The sequence below is a fragment of the Cryptomeria japonica genome, chromosome 8 (genome assembly GCF_030272615.1).
Source record: "Cryptomeria japonica chromosome 8, Sugi_1.0, whole genome shotgun sequence".
Taxonomy (NCBI): Eukaryota; Viridiplantae; Streptophyta; class Pinopsida; order Cupressales; family Cupressaceae; genus Cryptomeria; species Cryptomeria japonica.
In genome coordinates, this window is record NC_081412.1 from 373,328,957 (window position 1) to 373,346,003 (window position 17,047).

Sequence of the window (17,047 nt, forward strand, 5' to 3'; positions counted from 1 at the left end):
TGTATGTATTTTCTGAGTTGCTGTTAAATTAATGAATTGAGAGTTCTATTTCTGTGGTCTGATGTTCTTAACTCAGTTCAATTACTGTTCTGTATTTCATGACCACTAACCATAACAATTGGCAAGTCTGAAACTCAAAACATAGCAAGCATTGAGATAGTTTATGACCAGGAAAAAAAAAAATCAAAGAGGCTATTGGGAAGCTACATTAGGGATATTTCAAAAATTGTGATTGAACTCGTAAGTAATTGATACCATAGTCTATGACCTTTAGAATTCTATTGCTGTCATTCTAATTTTGTCTGGATCCTCAATTCTGTGCACCCAAACACAACCAGTTCCACATTTAGCAGTGAGTATGCTTACAACCTGTTGACTAGACCTGCTGATATTTAATATTCATGTCATTCTAGTTTTGTTTGGATCCTCAATTCTGTGCACGTAAACACAACCAGGTCCACATTTAGAAGTGAGTATTCTTACAACCTGTTGACCAGACCTGCAGATGTTTAAGATCCATGGCTATCCAAACTATCACACATTTATTATCAGTCCCATCTAACATTTGTCTGCTTGTGGATATGAATGAACTTTTCCTTCCAAAATGGGTGAATTGACCATTGTAACTTGCTAACATTTTTGAAACCATTGACTATAATAGGAGTTCTAGTAATTTGAATTTTCTCAAAATCCAACACACAGCACAACCTGATCCCTTCCATTGGTTATTTATTATGACAGCTTATTTATCTTAGAGTGAAATTAGTAAAGTTGCAATCCAATTGTTCTGGCAGGCCGGGGCGAGGCTATATGAAACTTCCTTTAAAGGCAAGCGTTGAATGTGCTTATAAACTCCTAGATGGTAATGGTAATCCAGCAATATTCTGAAATTAGTCAGCATTATTTACACGCTTAATCTTTCTCTCCTACAGACATTTTTTATCAGTTACATTTCCAAAAAAAATAGGGGGTGTTCTTACAATAGGTCATGATGATGAAGCTCCTGAGTTGTTCGACCACATCACTATCATAGTTGCACTCTTTAAGGAGATCATAATCATGGCCATCGTCAAGGACATCATCATTTGCCATCCACTCAGAATTTGTATTGATCTCATCATGGCTTACTGATTTTATTTGCACTTCCACAGTAAGTATGCATCCAATTCACAATCCATTCAGAATCTAGATATATACTTCCTACTATTCTACCTTACTCATTTTTATTCATCGGTTTCCTTTTCTCCACTTATTCTATTAGTAGTTGTTTGTTCTCCCTGGGTTCTTGTTATTTTTTGGTGTTAGGCTTACATATATATATATATATGTATTTACACATATTCTATAAATTCTCATGTATATGCCGCTTCCTTATTCTATTTCTTGATTTTTTACACCACTTTTTTATATCATTCATTCCTAAAAAATATGTTCACCTATTAGGTAGCTACACACACACACATATTTGTAATTATTTTATTTCTTTTTGTTCTTGCTCTCTTAATTTTATGCATGGGTTTTCTCCCGTTTTTCTCTTATTTGGTTTGTATCAGTCTGTTGTCTCTTGTTCCTCTCTTGGCTCCCATGTCACCCATCGAACTCCCTCTATTTAGTTAGGTTGGTCTACAACTTGCCTTTCTACTTCTCCTCTCTTGCTAGTTGCATCCTAACAATGGTTCACTAAGTATGATTCAAAACATTGATTAAAAAAAACACTCTACATAGTCAAATATGAATATATCCATTACACAATATCATGGACAATACAAATTTAATGGCTTTAATTACTAATTGACTGTAAATTCCAGTGTTCCACGGGGACGCGTCCCCCCCCCCCTTTTTGGCCGCGTCTCGGAGACGGGGACGTCTCTGGGACAAGGGGGACGGGGACGCGACGTCCCCCGACGTCACCGCCGGAGACGGGGAGACACCCAAACGTCTCGCGTCACCCCCACGTATATGCAATGTTTTAAATTAAAAAAAATTTAAAATGTGAGTTTTGTCATTTTGTCTTTGACTCTAGTCTCTTTTGTAATGCTATTGCTATTAGCATTTGTATTTGGCTACTCATTGTAATGATGAATCATGTAATCATCTTTATTATTATAGACTTTGCAATGACATCAGATATTCATATTTTCCTTTTTCGATATAATAGAAATCTCCAATTTGACAATTTCATTTGTCAAATTTTAATTAGCAATTAGCATTGAAGAAATCTTGGTATTTAGATTTAGTATTTCAAATTTCCTATAGTTTTATTTGAAATGTAATTCTTATACTGTCATAATGTCATACATCTTTTCAAAACTAGTTTTTCAAGTACTATATGTATATGTATAACTATATCAGCACCACCACCCCACCACCCACCCCCCGCCGTCGTCCCCCCACCGTCCCCAAACTTAGGCCCTTGGTCCCCCCATCCCAGAAACCCGTCCCCAACACCGATGGAACACTGGTAAATTCCCTGCCATTCCTTAAGAAATAAAATATTTTTTTAGAGCTTGAGATGCAACAAATCAAAATTAAACCATTAGAATAAGGCTCAAACACCTTTGTGAACAGTAACTCCAAATTCTCCTCAATCAACTTCAAAATAGTTGAGATTCCAAATCTTGTCTTTATATGTTAAAACATTTGCCCTAGCTGCTTCTGAATCTTATTTCTCAATTCAGTGTATCGACAATGTGATTAAAGGCCTATCACTCAAATTCACGGGTCACATTAGTTTCAAATGGGTTAAAAAAGCATGCAAAAACCTAAAAGGCTAAAATGCATATGCAGATGATTCAATCCCAATTTTATCTGATTGAAAATTGTTTGAACCAGAAAAAAAGGGTCAAAACTCATTGACCATAATTTTGTATATAACCCCAATTGATTTGGGGAAAAATTGCCACTAGCAACAATCCACAATTAATCCCAATTGTTTGATGTTTTCTAATTCTTTCATTAGAAATGAAGGAAAATGTCCTAATAACAATTCTCCATTGGTACAATTGAAGATTCATCATACTTTTCATGCTCCTAATGGCTCCTGCTCCTCCAACAGGAAGTTTTTTGAAATATTTGGTTGCTTCTCCTGTCCATGCCCTTAGATGTGCTGCCGTGGGGTTCTTAGTCATTCCTGGGTCTTCCTATTCTGCTCATGGGGGTTCTAGGTCTGCTCCAGCTACCTCCCCTACCTCCTTCTGCAACTGTCTCCAGGTCTGCTACTATGGTGCTAGGGACTCTTGCAGATTTGCTGTGTGATGAGGTTCCCCTTGTTGCTGCTATCTCTGGTGTCTTCCCTCCTCCAAAGCCTTTTTCTATTGCTGGTGGACGAAGCTTTGCTCATGTTGCCAAATCTACCGCTGCCCTTCCTCCCAAGGCGAAATCTCGTCTTTTTTTGCTCGTATTCAACACTGCGGATCCCCCTTGTGATAGTGTTCCAAATGATAGTGTTGCTTGGACTGTTGTTCGTCGTCGAAGGAAAGATCGTTCTTCCTCCTCTCCCCTAACTCTCCCCCGAGTTGTGGGTGATTTTTCTACCCACCATTGATGTGGGCTACTAGCTGTTCTACTAGTGTGTTGTAAGTGGTTTGTTTTGGCCTTCAATGTCAAAGGTTTGCTCTTGACCAATTGTGTGCGGCCTTTTCGTTTGTCTTTGTATTGAATCAGCACCCTTGTTTTGCTGCTTTTAATATCAAAAACAATTCTCCGTTGATTTCATTATACGTAGGTACCTTGGTAGGACTAATAACCATGATAATTTGGAAGGTTTTGGCATTCTCTTTGTATATGCTCCCTAAGTTGCACTTAAGGGAAGGTGTTGGTGTAATGATGTGTATGCCATGTTGTTCAAGTTTACATACGTAGGAAGTTTTCCAAAGTTATAAACTTTAGTTATTTTTCTAGTCTAAGTTATTAGGAAATAAGAAAAATGCCATTCTGTGTAGGAAAGCCAATAAAAAAGAGTATATGACCTAACCAATCAGAATAAATTATGATGTAATTTGTCCAAAGGAACCATTTTAAGGTTAGCCTTAAATTCTATAAATTAGAGCTTCCTCCTTTGAAATCACACTAAAATTGAGTATGGTATTCTCTTTGAGTTAATTTTTAGCTTTTCGAGTAAAATTCACAGTTTACAGTCTGTGTTTTCTATGGACCTTCTATGGAACATATAATCTTGGCTACTTTTTATGTAGACTATAGGGCTTGTGGATGGCCATCTCTTCTCACACTATGAACATGATGCCAAATGCCTACAGCAGCAAAATTATCTGATAATATATAGCCTCCTACTTCAATATGTTAAAGCGATAAAAACAATGGATGAAAACAAAATAGCAATATTAGATAAATATTCTAAAGAGAATATTGTTATCAGAGCTATTGCTTTCCAAAAGTATTACCTCCTATCCCTCTTTCTCTTTCTATGTTACTATTTGTAAATATTTATGTATACATGCACAAATAAGTACACATGTATGTATATACATGGGTGTGCATGTGTGTGAGAGAGAGAGAGACAGACAGACAGAGAGAGAGAGATGATGCACTTTTCTTAAGATAATCTAATTAGTTCCAAACAAAAGATACTCTACAGTCAAAATGAAAACTTTTTCTGAATAATTATGTAGCATTCATATTATATCTGATTGGGAAAGCAAATAGAGAAGGCATGAAGTTCCTCTTTCCCTGGTTTTGTATGCATTTGAGGGATAGATATAAAGAGAACCTGCGCTTTTTGTGATGGAGTTACACGACAGCAGATAGCTGTCCTTGACAGTGTAGCCAATTCTCTAAAAGCTTCATAATGATGCTTAAGAACAATTTCCAATGCCCATCCATCAACAATAAATGCAACATCCTGCACATGCATAAAAGCAATCACACACTCAAAAACAGAGCACGCTTTCATATAAGACAAACAAAAGATTTACATATAGATTCATAAAAACTCTAGAATAATGAATCATGATAACAATGATGTCAAGAATGTTTTGTACAGTTCCACAACAAATTTGTCAAAGCATTACTAAGACGCATTAAAGATAATTTCATTTGCGAATTCTTATGATTACCAACTTGTGTGCCCAATAAGTAGAATGCACCTACAATATAATCCTCTTTTCTTGGTAATTTTAAAGAATTGAACCAATGGTTTTTAAAGGCTGCCTTTGTATAAGACAAGAAAAGGTTTGAACAGCTATCAAGAGTGTGACTGAGAAAAGATCAGGCAGGGTGGGACAGAATTTAAAATATTAAAAATAGATGGAACCAGCTACATATATACACAGGAATATGCATTTTGAATATTATCTATTATGAAATCATATAGGTTTCATTTTCTGCATGTGTTTTGATGATTCAAACCTTGACTAATGTCAACTACTAAGAAATGAAGCATTATCTATGATATCAAAAGCTGCAAAAGATTAACAAGAAGCATGTCAATGTTTTATGATTTGGAAACGCATCATTTGAACAAACCTCTAATTTTCCTAGATTTATTTTAGGTTCCAAATAGATGTTAGAATTAATCTTTCCTTGGTCTTTAGAGTCCAGTTATTAAGCTATAGATCCATAAGATAGACTCATTTATTTTATTTTATTTTTCATACATTTTTCATTCTCAGCACTATTTGTTCTTTTGTGTATGGATTTTTCTTACACTTAAGGAGGTTTTGTTGTTAGTGAGGTGACTACAATTTTTATTATTTTATATTCATTAACTTAGATTATCTTATACCTCGTTTGTCTTTGAGCCAAAGATTCTTTGGAGGGTAACTTTTTGTTAGGTGTCACCATATTTACAATCAATATCGGACAATAACTCCCTTCTTAGGCATCACTATATTCCTTACAAAAAAAAGGAGTAGAACTCCTTTTTTTTGCACACATATTTGTGTTCACCTCTTTTTGTGACGAATAAGACACATGAAGGCACACACCAATATATGGTGGCAATATAGAGGCTTGGAGTTACATTCTTAACTCCTCTTCCACTTCTATAAAATAGAGGTGAACTCCATCTACTTTTCTTTATCGTGGTACATAGTTATCTTATTAAATTGAAACTCTCACGTTTTTTGTGTAGTAGAGAGATTGTAAGCATTGTAATATTTTGAAATGTCATCTTCATTGATAAACATGGAGTTTTCTTCTATCGATCAGTTTCCCCACTTCAAAATTGTCACATTTATTGTATGATTTTCCTGGTATGTCTGGGTACAATTGTACTATATATTTATAGTACCCATGTGTGTGTACTGTATAGTACCCATAATTTGCAAAAAAAAAAGAATATAAAAACAATATAAAAGATGGCAACTGAAATTTGAGAGAATATTGTGAAGATGATGCATATTATTTGACATTAAAAATTATAGATTCTAGCACTTTAAAACTATATACTTTTTGTGCATCTAAAAGATCTCCTTCATATTGTAACGCCAAGATGCTAAGCAACAAGAAATGATAAAATGTCATACACAAAGAAAACGTTCCTCTGCTTGCAATTATGCCTGCATGTTTGTTATCAATCTGGCAAGATGTGAAATAGTTTCATAATTGTTATGATCTATCTCCTTTAATGTAAAGCACTCATATAACTAGATTTTTCTTATTGATCTTTCCTTAATCCATATACATACAAAGAATGCCACTTGAAATGACTCAAATTGATGATTTATACAAGTATTTACTATTTACATTTGATCAAAAGTCATAACAGATATGAACGATATGGACTAAGAATGCAAGAGATATGTGTTGATAATTTCTGATTCAAGGCATAATAAAATTCATTTTTCTAAGCTTCAGCCTTTTCTTATCTTTGCATGGGTTCTCCTAGAAACAGCTGAGCACGGCCCTGATTTAACCTTGCCATCCCAAGTACCATGTGGGTACATTTGGGACATATCCACAGAATACCCAAAATGACAAGATTACGGCATGGCCATCCCAAAGCCATTCCCACTCCAGTTTGGTGTGGTGTGGAGGGAATTTCTCAAGGACCCACTAACTTAGATTTTGTCAATTATTTTATTTGATTTATGATTAACATTAATTAGTTTATCTCGATAGAACAATTTTCTAACATGGTAATGAAGCTATGCTACTAAACCTTGAATCTTAGGGTGTAGGTGGTTTATGACAAAGTTTTCTCTTTAGTGAATTTTGCGCAGCACATTTTTCCTTTCGAAATTTTTAATAAAATCTTCATCTTATTTCTTCAGTGAAAACTAAACATTTCAGCCCACCCTTCTTGAAGGCTTTATTACTTCCAAAAGTTAAGCTCAATTCCAGTAATTATCATACTGAAGATCTCATGTGTAGTTTTTTTCAGATCTGAACATCTTTTTAATATAATTATAGATAAAACATTTACTATAGGGCCACTTACACCAAAGGAGGATAAAGAAGGATCCAGCCTCATGTATTTCTGTCACCTATATTGCATGTTCATATTAATTCTTGTACTACAGTACTTGAGACTTGGGAAAAGTTATATATGCCAATACTAATGAAGCTAGAAAATTTCAGATTCAAGACCAATCACAAGATTTAAAGTATAATAATTTTAAATCTTCAGATGAATTTACTATTGATTTTGATTCTCTTTATAATCAGAATTACTAGGTGTAGGAACTAAATTTTAACCTCTAAAATTAATTCATATTATTCTTCAAAAATGTCTTTCAAAATCGTTTCAACAATTTTTTACCAATGTGCATCCTCAACTTACTCTTACATCTTCAGCTAAGGAGTATCTTTTGATTGTTTTGCAATTTACTTCTAGAAAATGAGGTAAACCTCATTCGATATGGTAGTCTATAAAGGCATGTTTTACTTTTAAATATCAGCCAAAAAATTAAAATAGCAATACCAAACATCAACCTAGGATCTTTCACAATGATAGTCAAAGAAAATTCACTTGCAATGATTGTGGAAGAATGGTTGTGATTTTTCAAAATACTTCTACAAAACTAAGTAATGATCAAGATGGAAAGGAAGTTAATGAGACTAATTACAAAAAAAAAAGAAGGTAACAAACCTAATACTAATAGAGATGATAATAAATTTCAAGAAAGAAGAGTTTTAACTTGTTTTTTCAAAGCAACTAAACCACTTGAGTGAATTATAGACTTTGGTTCTTCTCAACACATCAAATAAAGAGGTGTTTTGAAACTATGACAGTAGATGAAACAAACATTCCTCTTTAATTTGTGAATAACAATAGCTGTAAAGTTGAAGCAACAGGCATTATCAATGTCCACATATTTTCCTTAAGTATGATGAACATTTTCAAGCATGTAGAGTGTACAACTACTAAACTAACAAAGTTAGTATTAAAAGGGATGTATGCAATGCTAGCAATGGGATTTATGATCATTCTAAAATAGGCATGATTGCTATTTAAGATGATAATTTTAGTGTTAGTATGCATGATATTGACTTTGATAATAATAGAGAAATAGATTTTAGTGATAGTGAGAGTGGAATTAGTCACTCTTATGGTAGTGATGATTCACTTCAAGAATCTAAACCTATGCCTAAAAGGAAGCAGCAATTAATTGGGAGATGAATATTTGAATTAAAAAGATGCAATTAAAACAAGAAGAGCCAATTATTATAATTATGCCTTAATCAGTAAAAAACTTGTGACTAATGATCCTTATTCAATGACCGAACAAAAGCCAACCTCATGAGGAAAAGGCCGTGCTAGAGGAAATGAGTCTCTTAAGAGTTTAATCAAACTCAGAACTTAGTTGAAACAGTTGTTTAAAGCTAAGTTCAATGCTAATACTGAAATTCTCAAAGCAAGATTAGTTGCTAAAGGTTTTTGTCAAGTATAAGGCTTAGATTATAATGAGACTTTTCTCTTGTTGCTAAAATGCCTACTATTAAACTTGTATTAGCCTTGGCTACAAAAATGAATTGGCCCTATCATCCAATGGATGTTAAAAGTGTTTTTTGAATGGTGACTTACATCTAGAAATTTATATCTCAACCCGAGGATTTAGTTATAAAAGGAAAAGAGAATTTAGTTTGCAAATTAAAATATCTATGTACTGATCAAAAAAATCTTTTAGAGAATGATTCTTTCATAGGAATTTACCAAAAAGTAAAATGATCAAAACTTATATTATAATAACATTTCTAATCGTCCAAGGGGTTGAGCTTAACTGGTTAAAACACTGGGTTCTCACTGTGGAGACCCAAGTTCAATTCCCAATAGGGACATCTAAAGTGGAATTCTAAGTTGTGACTCTTGGCCTTCCATAGGATGGGGAAGTTCTTGGGGTCAATTTAATCAAACATAATAATAATAATAATAATTCAAAGATATGTAATAGGGATGGGACCCCCTACTGTGTCCCCACTGGTTCATAGCTCCAATCAAAAGCTATTCAGGCTTCGGCCAATTACCGATCAAAAAAAAAAAATAACATTTCTAATCACCTTACTATTATTATTTTAATGTAGACGATCTTATTATTATAGTGAACCTTCCATGATTGGAAATACTAAATCTAAGTTAGCTCAAAAATTTCAAATGAATGATCTGGATTTGCTTCAATATTTTCTTGGCATGCAAATTTAGCCAAATTCAAAGGGTACTTATTTTTCTCAAATGAAGAATGCTTCATTGGGGACTATATTAACGTTACAATCCAGACTGTAACAAATCTATAACAGAAATCTATACAAAACCAGATGGTTTGATTACCAAGCCTAAAAAGCAGTCAACAAAACATCCAATTAGAGTACACTTAATACTGCGTAGTCTAACACAACTCACAAACTTACTCGTAATTTTCAGTTGCCATTGTAATTATTAAAGTAATTTTGTAATGTTTTTTTAATGGTCAATCAGTTAGTTAGTTTAGTATCTTTCCTTTTCGTAGTTAGTTCTTATTTAGAATGTTTTCTTTCGTGTTTCTATTCTCGATCGTTTCCATTATGGAAAAATCCTTTTGTAATCTCTATTTAAGGAGCCTTCGTCTACTTTGTTAAATACCAAATAACAAATTATCATTTCATGGTATCAGAGCATAGGTCCTTTTTAGGCAAATTTTTGAAGTAAAAAAATTTGTGGTTTTTACCTACAAATTTCAAGGAAATCTCTGGAATTTTTTTATCGGTTTTTTTAAAACAACAATCGTATTTTTGGCGGATTTTTTATTGAATAAAATTCATGGTTTTTTCTACTAGAGATTGAGGGTTTTTACCAGCAAAGTTTTTGAACGATATTTTGATAAAAATCATGGGTTTTCTGTTTTCTGTGGAGAGGGTTTCAGCACGTGAAAACTTCATGCTTTTGGAGGGTTTTGCATGACTTTTTACACAAAAAATATGAAGGGTGTTGCTATTTTTGGGGGGTTTTCAGATTATGATTTTTAGTGTGGTTTTGAGAAGCTAATCTTGGTGTCTCTAGATAAAGGGAGGGATGGCTTTGTTACCCAACATCATGTTGGAAGGATTGTAGTAGAAGGATTACGGCAATCTTAGTCATATCCAGAAGTTTTGCAAAACCAGGGAGGGTCTCAACAGTCTCATGTCGCAGAGTGTTTTGAAGATAAGGGGGCAGCCTTTTATGCATTCATGGCCAAATGACTTGCAGATTATGTCAAATTGTCTATAGGGTAGTTAGTAGAATGACAATTAAGGGAGGGTATTAAAGTGATTTTGTAATGTTACTATAATGGTCACTCAATTAGTTTAGGATCTTTCCTTTCCGTAGTTAGTTCTTATTTAGAATGTTTTCTTTCATGTTTCTATTCTCGATTGTTTCCGCTGTGGAAAGATCCTCTTGTAATCTCTATTTAAGGAGCCTTCGTCTCCTTTGTAAAATACCACATAACGAATTATCATTTCAGTAATATTCAATATTGTGAAGCTTTGATTATAATATGAAAACAGTCAGTAAATACATAGTAAACTAAAACATCTTAGGTCAGAAGATTGACGATTATTTATCATGCATAAAATCAATTGCCATTGATTGATATCTTCAGAGAATTTGTTCATGAGACTGCAAGAGAAGTCAGGAAACTTGATGACAAACCTTATGTTCACTACTGGTTATTCTCATGGTAAGGAGGACTCGTTCCAGGCTTCTGGATACTTCATCAAGATTCTTCCCTTGGATAACCAAGAGTTGCCCTTCTGGTTCTGCAAAATCGGTAAAAATTTCACGTTAACTGCTTGAATGAACCAATTAAAACATTGTTCAAGTTAGAAGATGGCAACTAACAAATATGTTGTGATCATGTACCTCAGTGACAAACCAGTATTACAATTCAAAGTCCTAAATCATTTTCAATCAAATATAGTAATGATGAAGGCATATATTCCCATATGCAGCTTAAACCTAAAGGACAAAATCGAAGTATGCAATTAGCAAATGATGCATCATAATTATTATTTATATAACTGTAATAATGTCTACATGATATGCCATTACATAATTCACATATTTCCAATAATAACTTGAGAAACCTTGCTGACATATTTTCACTGTTTACCACTCTATTCACTTCTATTAGCATAGATTTGCCACAATGACCAAATCAAGAAAGCTAACATAAGCAAGACAAAGTCCTACTGTAACGTGAAACAGACTACTTACTCAATATTTACCATAATAGAAAGCATATTCACAATGTTCAGAAATTCCCTTACACATTCTGTTGGAATTCAACTTACAAATACCCATAATAACAATCATGGAAACAAAGAAATATTCCATGCTAGTCTAAATAATTGCAAAGTTAAGTATCACATGCAGAGAAAGGATTTCAATATCAAAATCAGCAATTCAGTTTGATATTAAATTCAGCAATTCAGAGCATTGTAGAATTTCACAGCAGAATACAACGAGAAGAATACATTATAAAATAAAGAGTGAGGATCATTCAGTCACAAAATCAAATGACTCAAAGTTTCATTCAGTAATATTCGAACTCAAATTCTATGCCAAAACTCAGAACAGACTCCGCAAAACTTGGCAAATTGAAAATCACTGAAAATGGTGAAATTTAGAGGGAAAACTCATTATATTGTATTGAATATCAAAATAGCTTCAAATACACAAAATAATAAATATAAATACACGTGCACTCACATACAAGCATACATCATAATCTTGAGATTTAGACCCAACAAGCCCTTTCAATCAAAATCTAAGCCAAAACAAAGAGCAGACTTGGCAAAAATTGGCAAATTGAAAATATCATTGAAAACGGTGAATTTCATGGGAAAAAGTAAAAACTAATTATAGTACATCTCATATCAAAATTACTTCATATACACAAAAAATTAATCAATTAAATCTACCATACACATGTAGACAACAAAATAAACAAAAAAATCTACAAGCTTCATACTTAAACTTGCAATACAAAAGAAAAAATTACTTTGATATCTCCTTGAGTTGTTTTCTCTACATAAACAATGGATTTAGAAATCCATGAACATGGTTTTAGCGAAAAAAAAAAAAAAAAAAAAAGACAAAATCAAACTAAGGTCGAGAGGAGCTAGTCCTCCCAACATTAGATCCATGTTGTTCAACCCTGCAATTCTTTGTGTATGTCAAAGAAACAATAGTCATTCTATGTGTAGAAGAGGTAGCAGCAACATCTTGGAAACTTTCTTTGTTTCTAGTTGTATAGGCTTGAAACTCTTCCTCACCTATTCTTACAAGCTCTGCCCCATGATCAGCCTAATTGACCCATGCATGATCCTACTCTATAAAAATTGGGTTATCCTCAATGATCCACTAAAATGCATGATCATGCTCCTCCCGATACCAGATCCAAGTTGTTAGACCTTGCACCTCTTTGTGTACATCAAAGAAGCAGCAACCAGTATATATGGAGAAGAGGAAAAAAATAATTATATTGCATCTCATATCAAAAGTAAATTTAAACAAACAAAAATTAATCAGTTAGATCTACCAAACACACGTAACAAAATAAATATATAAATGTTATTAACTTCATACTTGAACTCTAATACAAAGAAAAAATGCTTTGATATCTCCCTAAAATTGTTTTCTGTAAACAAACAAAGCACTTAGAAATCCATGAACATGCTTTTGCCTTTTAGCAAACATATACATAGAAAAATCAAACTAAGGTTGAGCAGAGCCACTCCTCTCAACATTAGATCAAATATTCCTCTTTGCATAAATCAAAGAAGCAATAGGCATACTATATGCAGATCAGGTGGCAACATCATCTTGGGAATTTTATTTGCTTTTAGTTGCATAATCTCAAACATCTTCCTCCCCCAAAATGAATATAGTGATTTAGTATTCCTTCTTAACCGAGTGATGGGGATGTTGCAGGGTGCAATATATGATGGATGGATGTTCTATTTCATCCAGGATTGTCTGAAAGGAAAGCTGATTAATTGGTCTAAAATCATAAGTGAATCTGGATTTTCAGCAGAGGAATGTGGAGAGATCCAAGTCATTCGCCATGACTTCCTATTTGGTGTACCTGCTTGCACGATTGTTACCTACAAGGGATTGATATGCAGAGCTGAAGTCGGGAATGGAAAAGGACAATTCAGGAGTTATGAATGCTATCCACAGCTGAACATGTATCGAATTGAAGATTATAAGAGAGTAAATGATGCATTCACTATGTACATAACACGAATGTTGCAAGGCGGGATCCACAAAAGGTTGTCCAAGGAGGCAACAGAGCTAATAGAGAAATATGGATCGTGGTACATACAGTTTCCCACTTTCACATACCTAAGGATTCATGGATTTCAATCCAAACCTTACAGGGTTCCTAGGTATCCTACTGACAGAATGATTTTGTTGGAAGTGGTGAGACAGCTTCTGGAATATGATTACAACCAAAAGGATAAACATACAACGGACATGTCATTTCCTATTTCTGTAGGGAAGACATTAGAGGTTTGCCAATCCGCCACAGCAGCTAGCACGGCAGTTGAAGAACTTGCATTCTATCGATTTGCAACCTACATGAAAAGAGAAAGATTTGGTCCAGATAAGAAAGTTGGAAGGATCAGGGGAAATAGGTTCATCCACAAGGTAGACATAGAAGATTATTGGGCCAACCTGACGGACGAGCAAGTAGTGAAAAGAAGAATGTGGTCCAGAATGTCAGTAGTTTTCATGAGGAAATGTGGACTTTTCCTCATATCTGATCAGGTATTAGATGATAAGGATCATAAGCATCCACAATATGAGAATGAAATGAAGACGGTGATTCTATTGCCTAATTGGTCAGAACTAGAAGAGACAGATTTGAATGTGTTGATGAGAGAGGTCTTGAGTTTCTCCCGAGGATGGGTAGACCATCAAATGAACAGGTTAGTTGACATGGGTGTTACCTTCACTTATGAAAGGATGAAACTGGAGGAATCCTCTTCCGAAGATGATCAAAGAACTATCAGTGATATCAGGATTCACGTGGATGAGGAGAGTCAAGCTCCCAAGCAAAGGAAGAACACACCAAGAGAAGTCAAGGCTAGAGGGAAGAAGATTGAGGAGGTTAAGAAGAAGAAACAAAAGACTATTATTCCTTCACCTATCATTCATTCACCTTCCCTCAGTGTCTCATCAATCAAGGAAGTTGAAGTGCCAAAACAGAACAGAGGTTGAGCAATGTTCCAACTGTTGGCCATATGATGGAATTGATTATGTGTTGCACTGATGTTTTGTCATTGATCTCAACACTTGCTGTTATGGTTGTTTACCGGCTTCCAGTAGAAGGATTGGATTGGGAAGATAATCAGTTGATTGTCACCAGTATGATCTGGTTGATGGAATAAGTTTGTATGTATGGTTCATATGCTTCTGAAGTATGTTTCAGTCAATTGGTATTGACTTAATGATCAGATACTATCTTATGTTCTAGCAAGCTTGCTTTATTGGTCCAGTAAGGGTTTCACCAGCAGAGCTTTATTGAATATTTTTTATGTATTGCATAAGTGGTGTTGGTGCAGCTTCTAGAAGGGATTCAAGATGCTGACGGTGATTGTGTTTGTGCCTCGACTGATTGGTGTTATTGCTTAGGCGTGTGTGGATCTAATTTAGGTCTGGTGCTATCTAGGTTATGGACCCGTTTGCACGTAACGTGTTGGTGGATCCTCGGATGCGCTTCCGGGATGTTTTATTGATTGGATGATATTTGTTTGGTCTTAGGCTGACATGTGTTATGATTTTATTTCAAGATTATGTAATGGATCTATTGTATTACCATTTGTGTGGCCGACCTAATTGGTTAGGTCCCAAGTTGGTATAAATATATGTAAGATCTCATTGTAGATCATATGTGGGAATAGGCAAGGAGCGAATAATGTAATAATCATTTGTGCAGAGGATTTGGTCGATCATAGGTGATCGAGTTGGGTTTATGTAAGAGGTTTTAGACCTTCGGTGTTGAGCTTAACAGGAACTGTAATCTAGCATGTTTGATGCTATCACCGGAAGTTCTTCTCTTTGGATTGTAGTTCAAATATCTTGAGATGGTTGACATCTTTGTAGTCAGTGAGACTCCATTGTGATGAGTAGTGCGTTCTAGACAATGTGCCTTCCTGCATGTGCAGGACCCTTTTGTAATCATATACTTGCTGCAGAAGTATCATCTGACTGTGGGTAGGCTTCCCACCGTGGTTTTTCCCTTTACCGGGTTTTCCACGTACATATCAGGGTGTTATGTGTTATGGTTGCATGATATTGATTCTCTGGTTTTCATTTATGCTTTAATGCTTAATCAGTTATTCCGGTATAAGGTTTTAAGTGTTTTAGTTCACATAATCTGTTAACAACTGATTCACCCCCCCCCCTTCTCAGTTGTTCACCGGTTATCCTGACAATTGGTATCAGAACCTGGTCCTCTTTTTGCAGAAGCTTAACCGCTTGAGGAAGATCCTATGGCAACTAATAGTTCAACTCATGTTTTCCGGAAGGACAGCCCTAAGCTTGATGGAACAAACTATGGAGTATGGAAGATTCAGATGGACACTCATTTAAGATGCATTGGAAAGGAAATTTGGGAAATAACTCATAAAGGTTACACTCCTCATAATCCGGCATCTGGCATTCCTACACCGGCAGACTTGGATAAGAACATTGAGAATGACTGCAGAGCTAGAGAAGCCCTCTTAAGCGCCCTATCAGATCAGCAAATCATGGGACTATCAGACAAATCATCGGCAAAAGCTATATGGGGCAAGTTGGAGACTCTAAATGAAGGTGACCCTACTCTTACAATTGCAAAACTTGAATGTTACCGGGTAAGATATGAAAGCTTGAAGATGGAGGAAGATGAAAGAATTTATGAATTCATGGAAAGGGATAATGAAATTGTATTGGGAATTCAGTGTTGTGGTGGATCTCTGAGCGAGGAAGAGATTGTTTCAAAAGTGTTAAGGGTTTTGCCATCGGCATATAAGATGAAGGTAACTACAATTAATGAGCTAAGAACTATTGAGACATGAACCAGCTAGGACTCGAACCTAGGACCTTCCATACGCTATTGGAGTACTCTACCACTGAGCTACTGGCCCCTCTTGGACCAGTCCATCGTCGGTCCGGGTGTGGCTTAGTTCCAACACCAACACTCCCCCTTAAGCCACACCTCTCGTGTGCTTGGGGCTCCTAGCTTGGACCTACCTTTGATACCATGTTGAGAGATGGACCAACTAGGACTCAAACCTAGGACCTTCCATACGTTGCTGGAGTGCTCTACCACTGATCTATTGACCCCTCTTGGACCAGTCCATCGTCGGTCCAAGTGTGACTTAGTTCCAACACCAACAAGAACCATGCCTAATTCTTATGTCAATAGAGATACTCTTGTTGGGAAGATATCTGCTTTTGAGCTTGAGGAATTTGGTTCTCTTGGAGCTACAAAGATTGAAACTGCATTTAAGGCATCTACATCATTAACCGGCAAGCAAGATTGGAAAGTTTTGTATGCAAAGGAATTGGAAGAGATCAAGAAAGAAGATGAAGAGCTTGAGCAACTTGAAGCCCTATTTGCTAGAAGGATACCTAGAGGTCCGT

General features: G+C 35.2%; 1 protein-coding gene across 2 annotated transcripts in view; it reads right to left on the bottom strand.

The window, feature by feature from the left end:
• Positions 1-17,047, bottom strand: part of LOC131062648 (phospholipid-transporting ATPase 2) — a 183,553-nt gene that overhangs the window by 39,239 nt on the left and 127,267 nt on the right. For both annotated transcript variants that reach the window (XM_059209548.1, XM_057996354.2), the window contains 2 exons: positions 11,063-11,169; positions 4,727-4,858 (listed from right to left, as the gene is read on the bottom strand). In XM_059209548.1, coding sequence (XP_059065531.1) covers positions 4,727-4,858; positions 11,063-11,169 — 239 coding nt within the window. The remainder of the gene's footprint in view (positions 1-4,726; positions 4,859-11,062; positions 11,170-17,047) is intronic.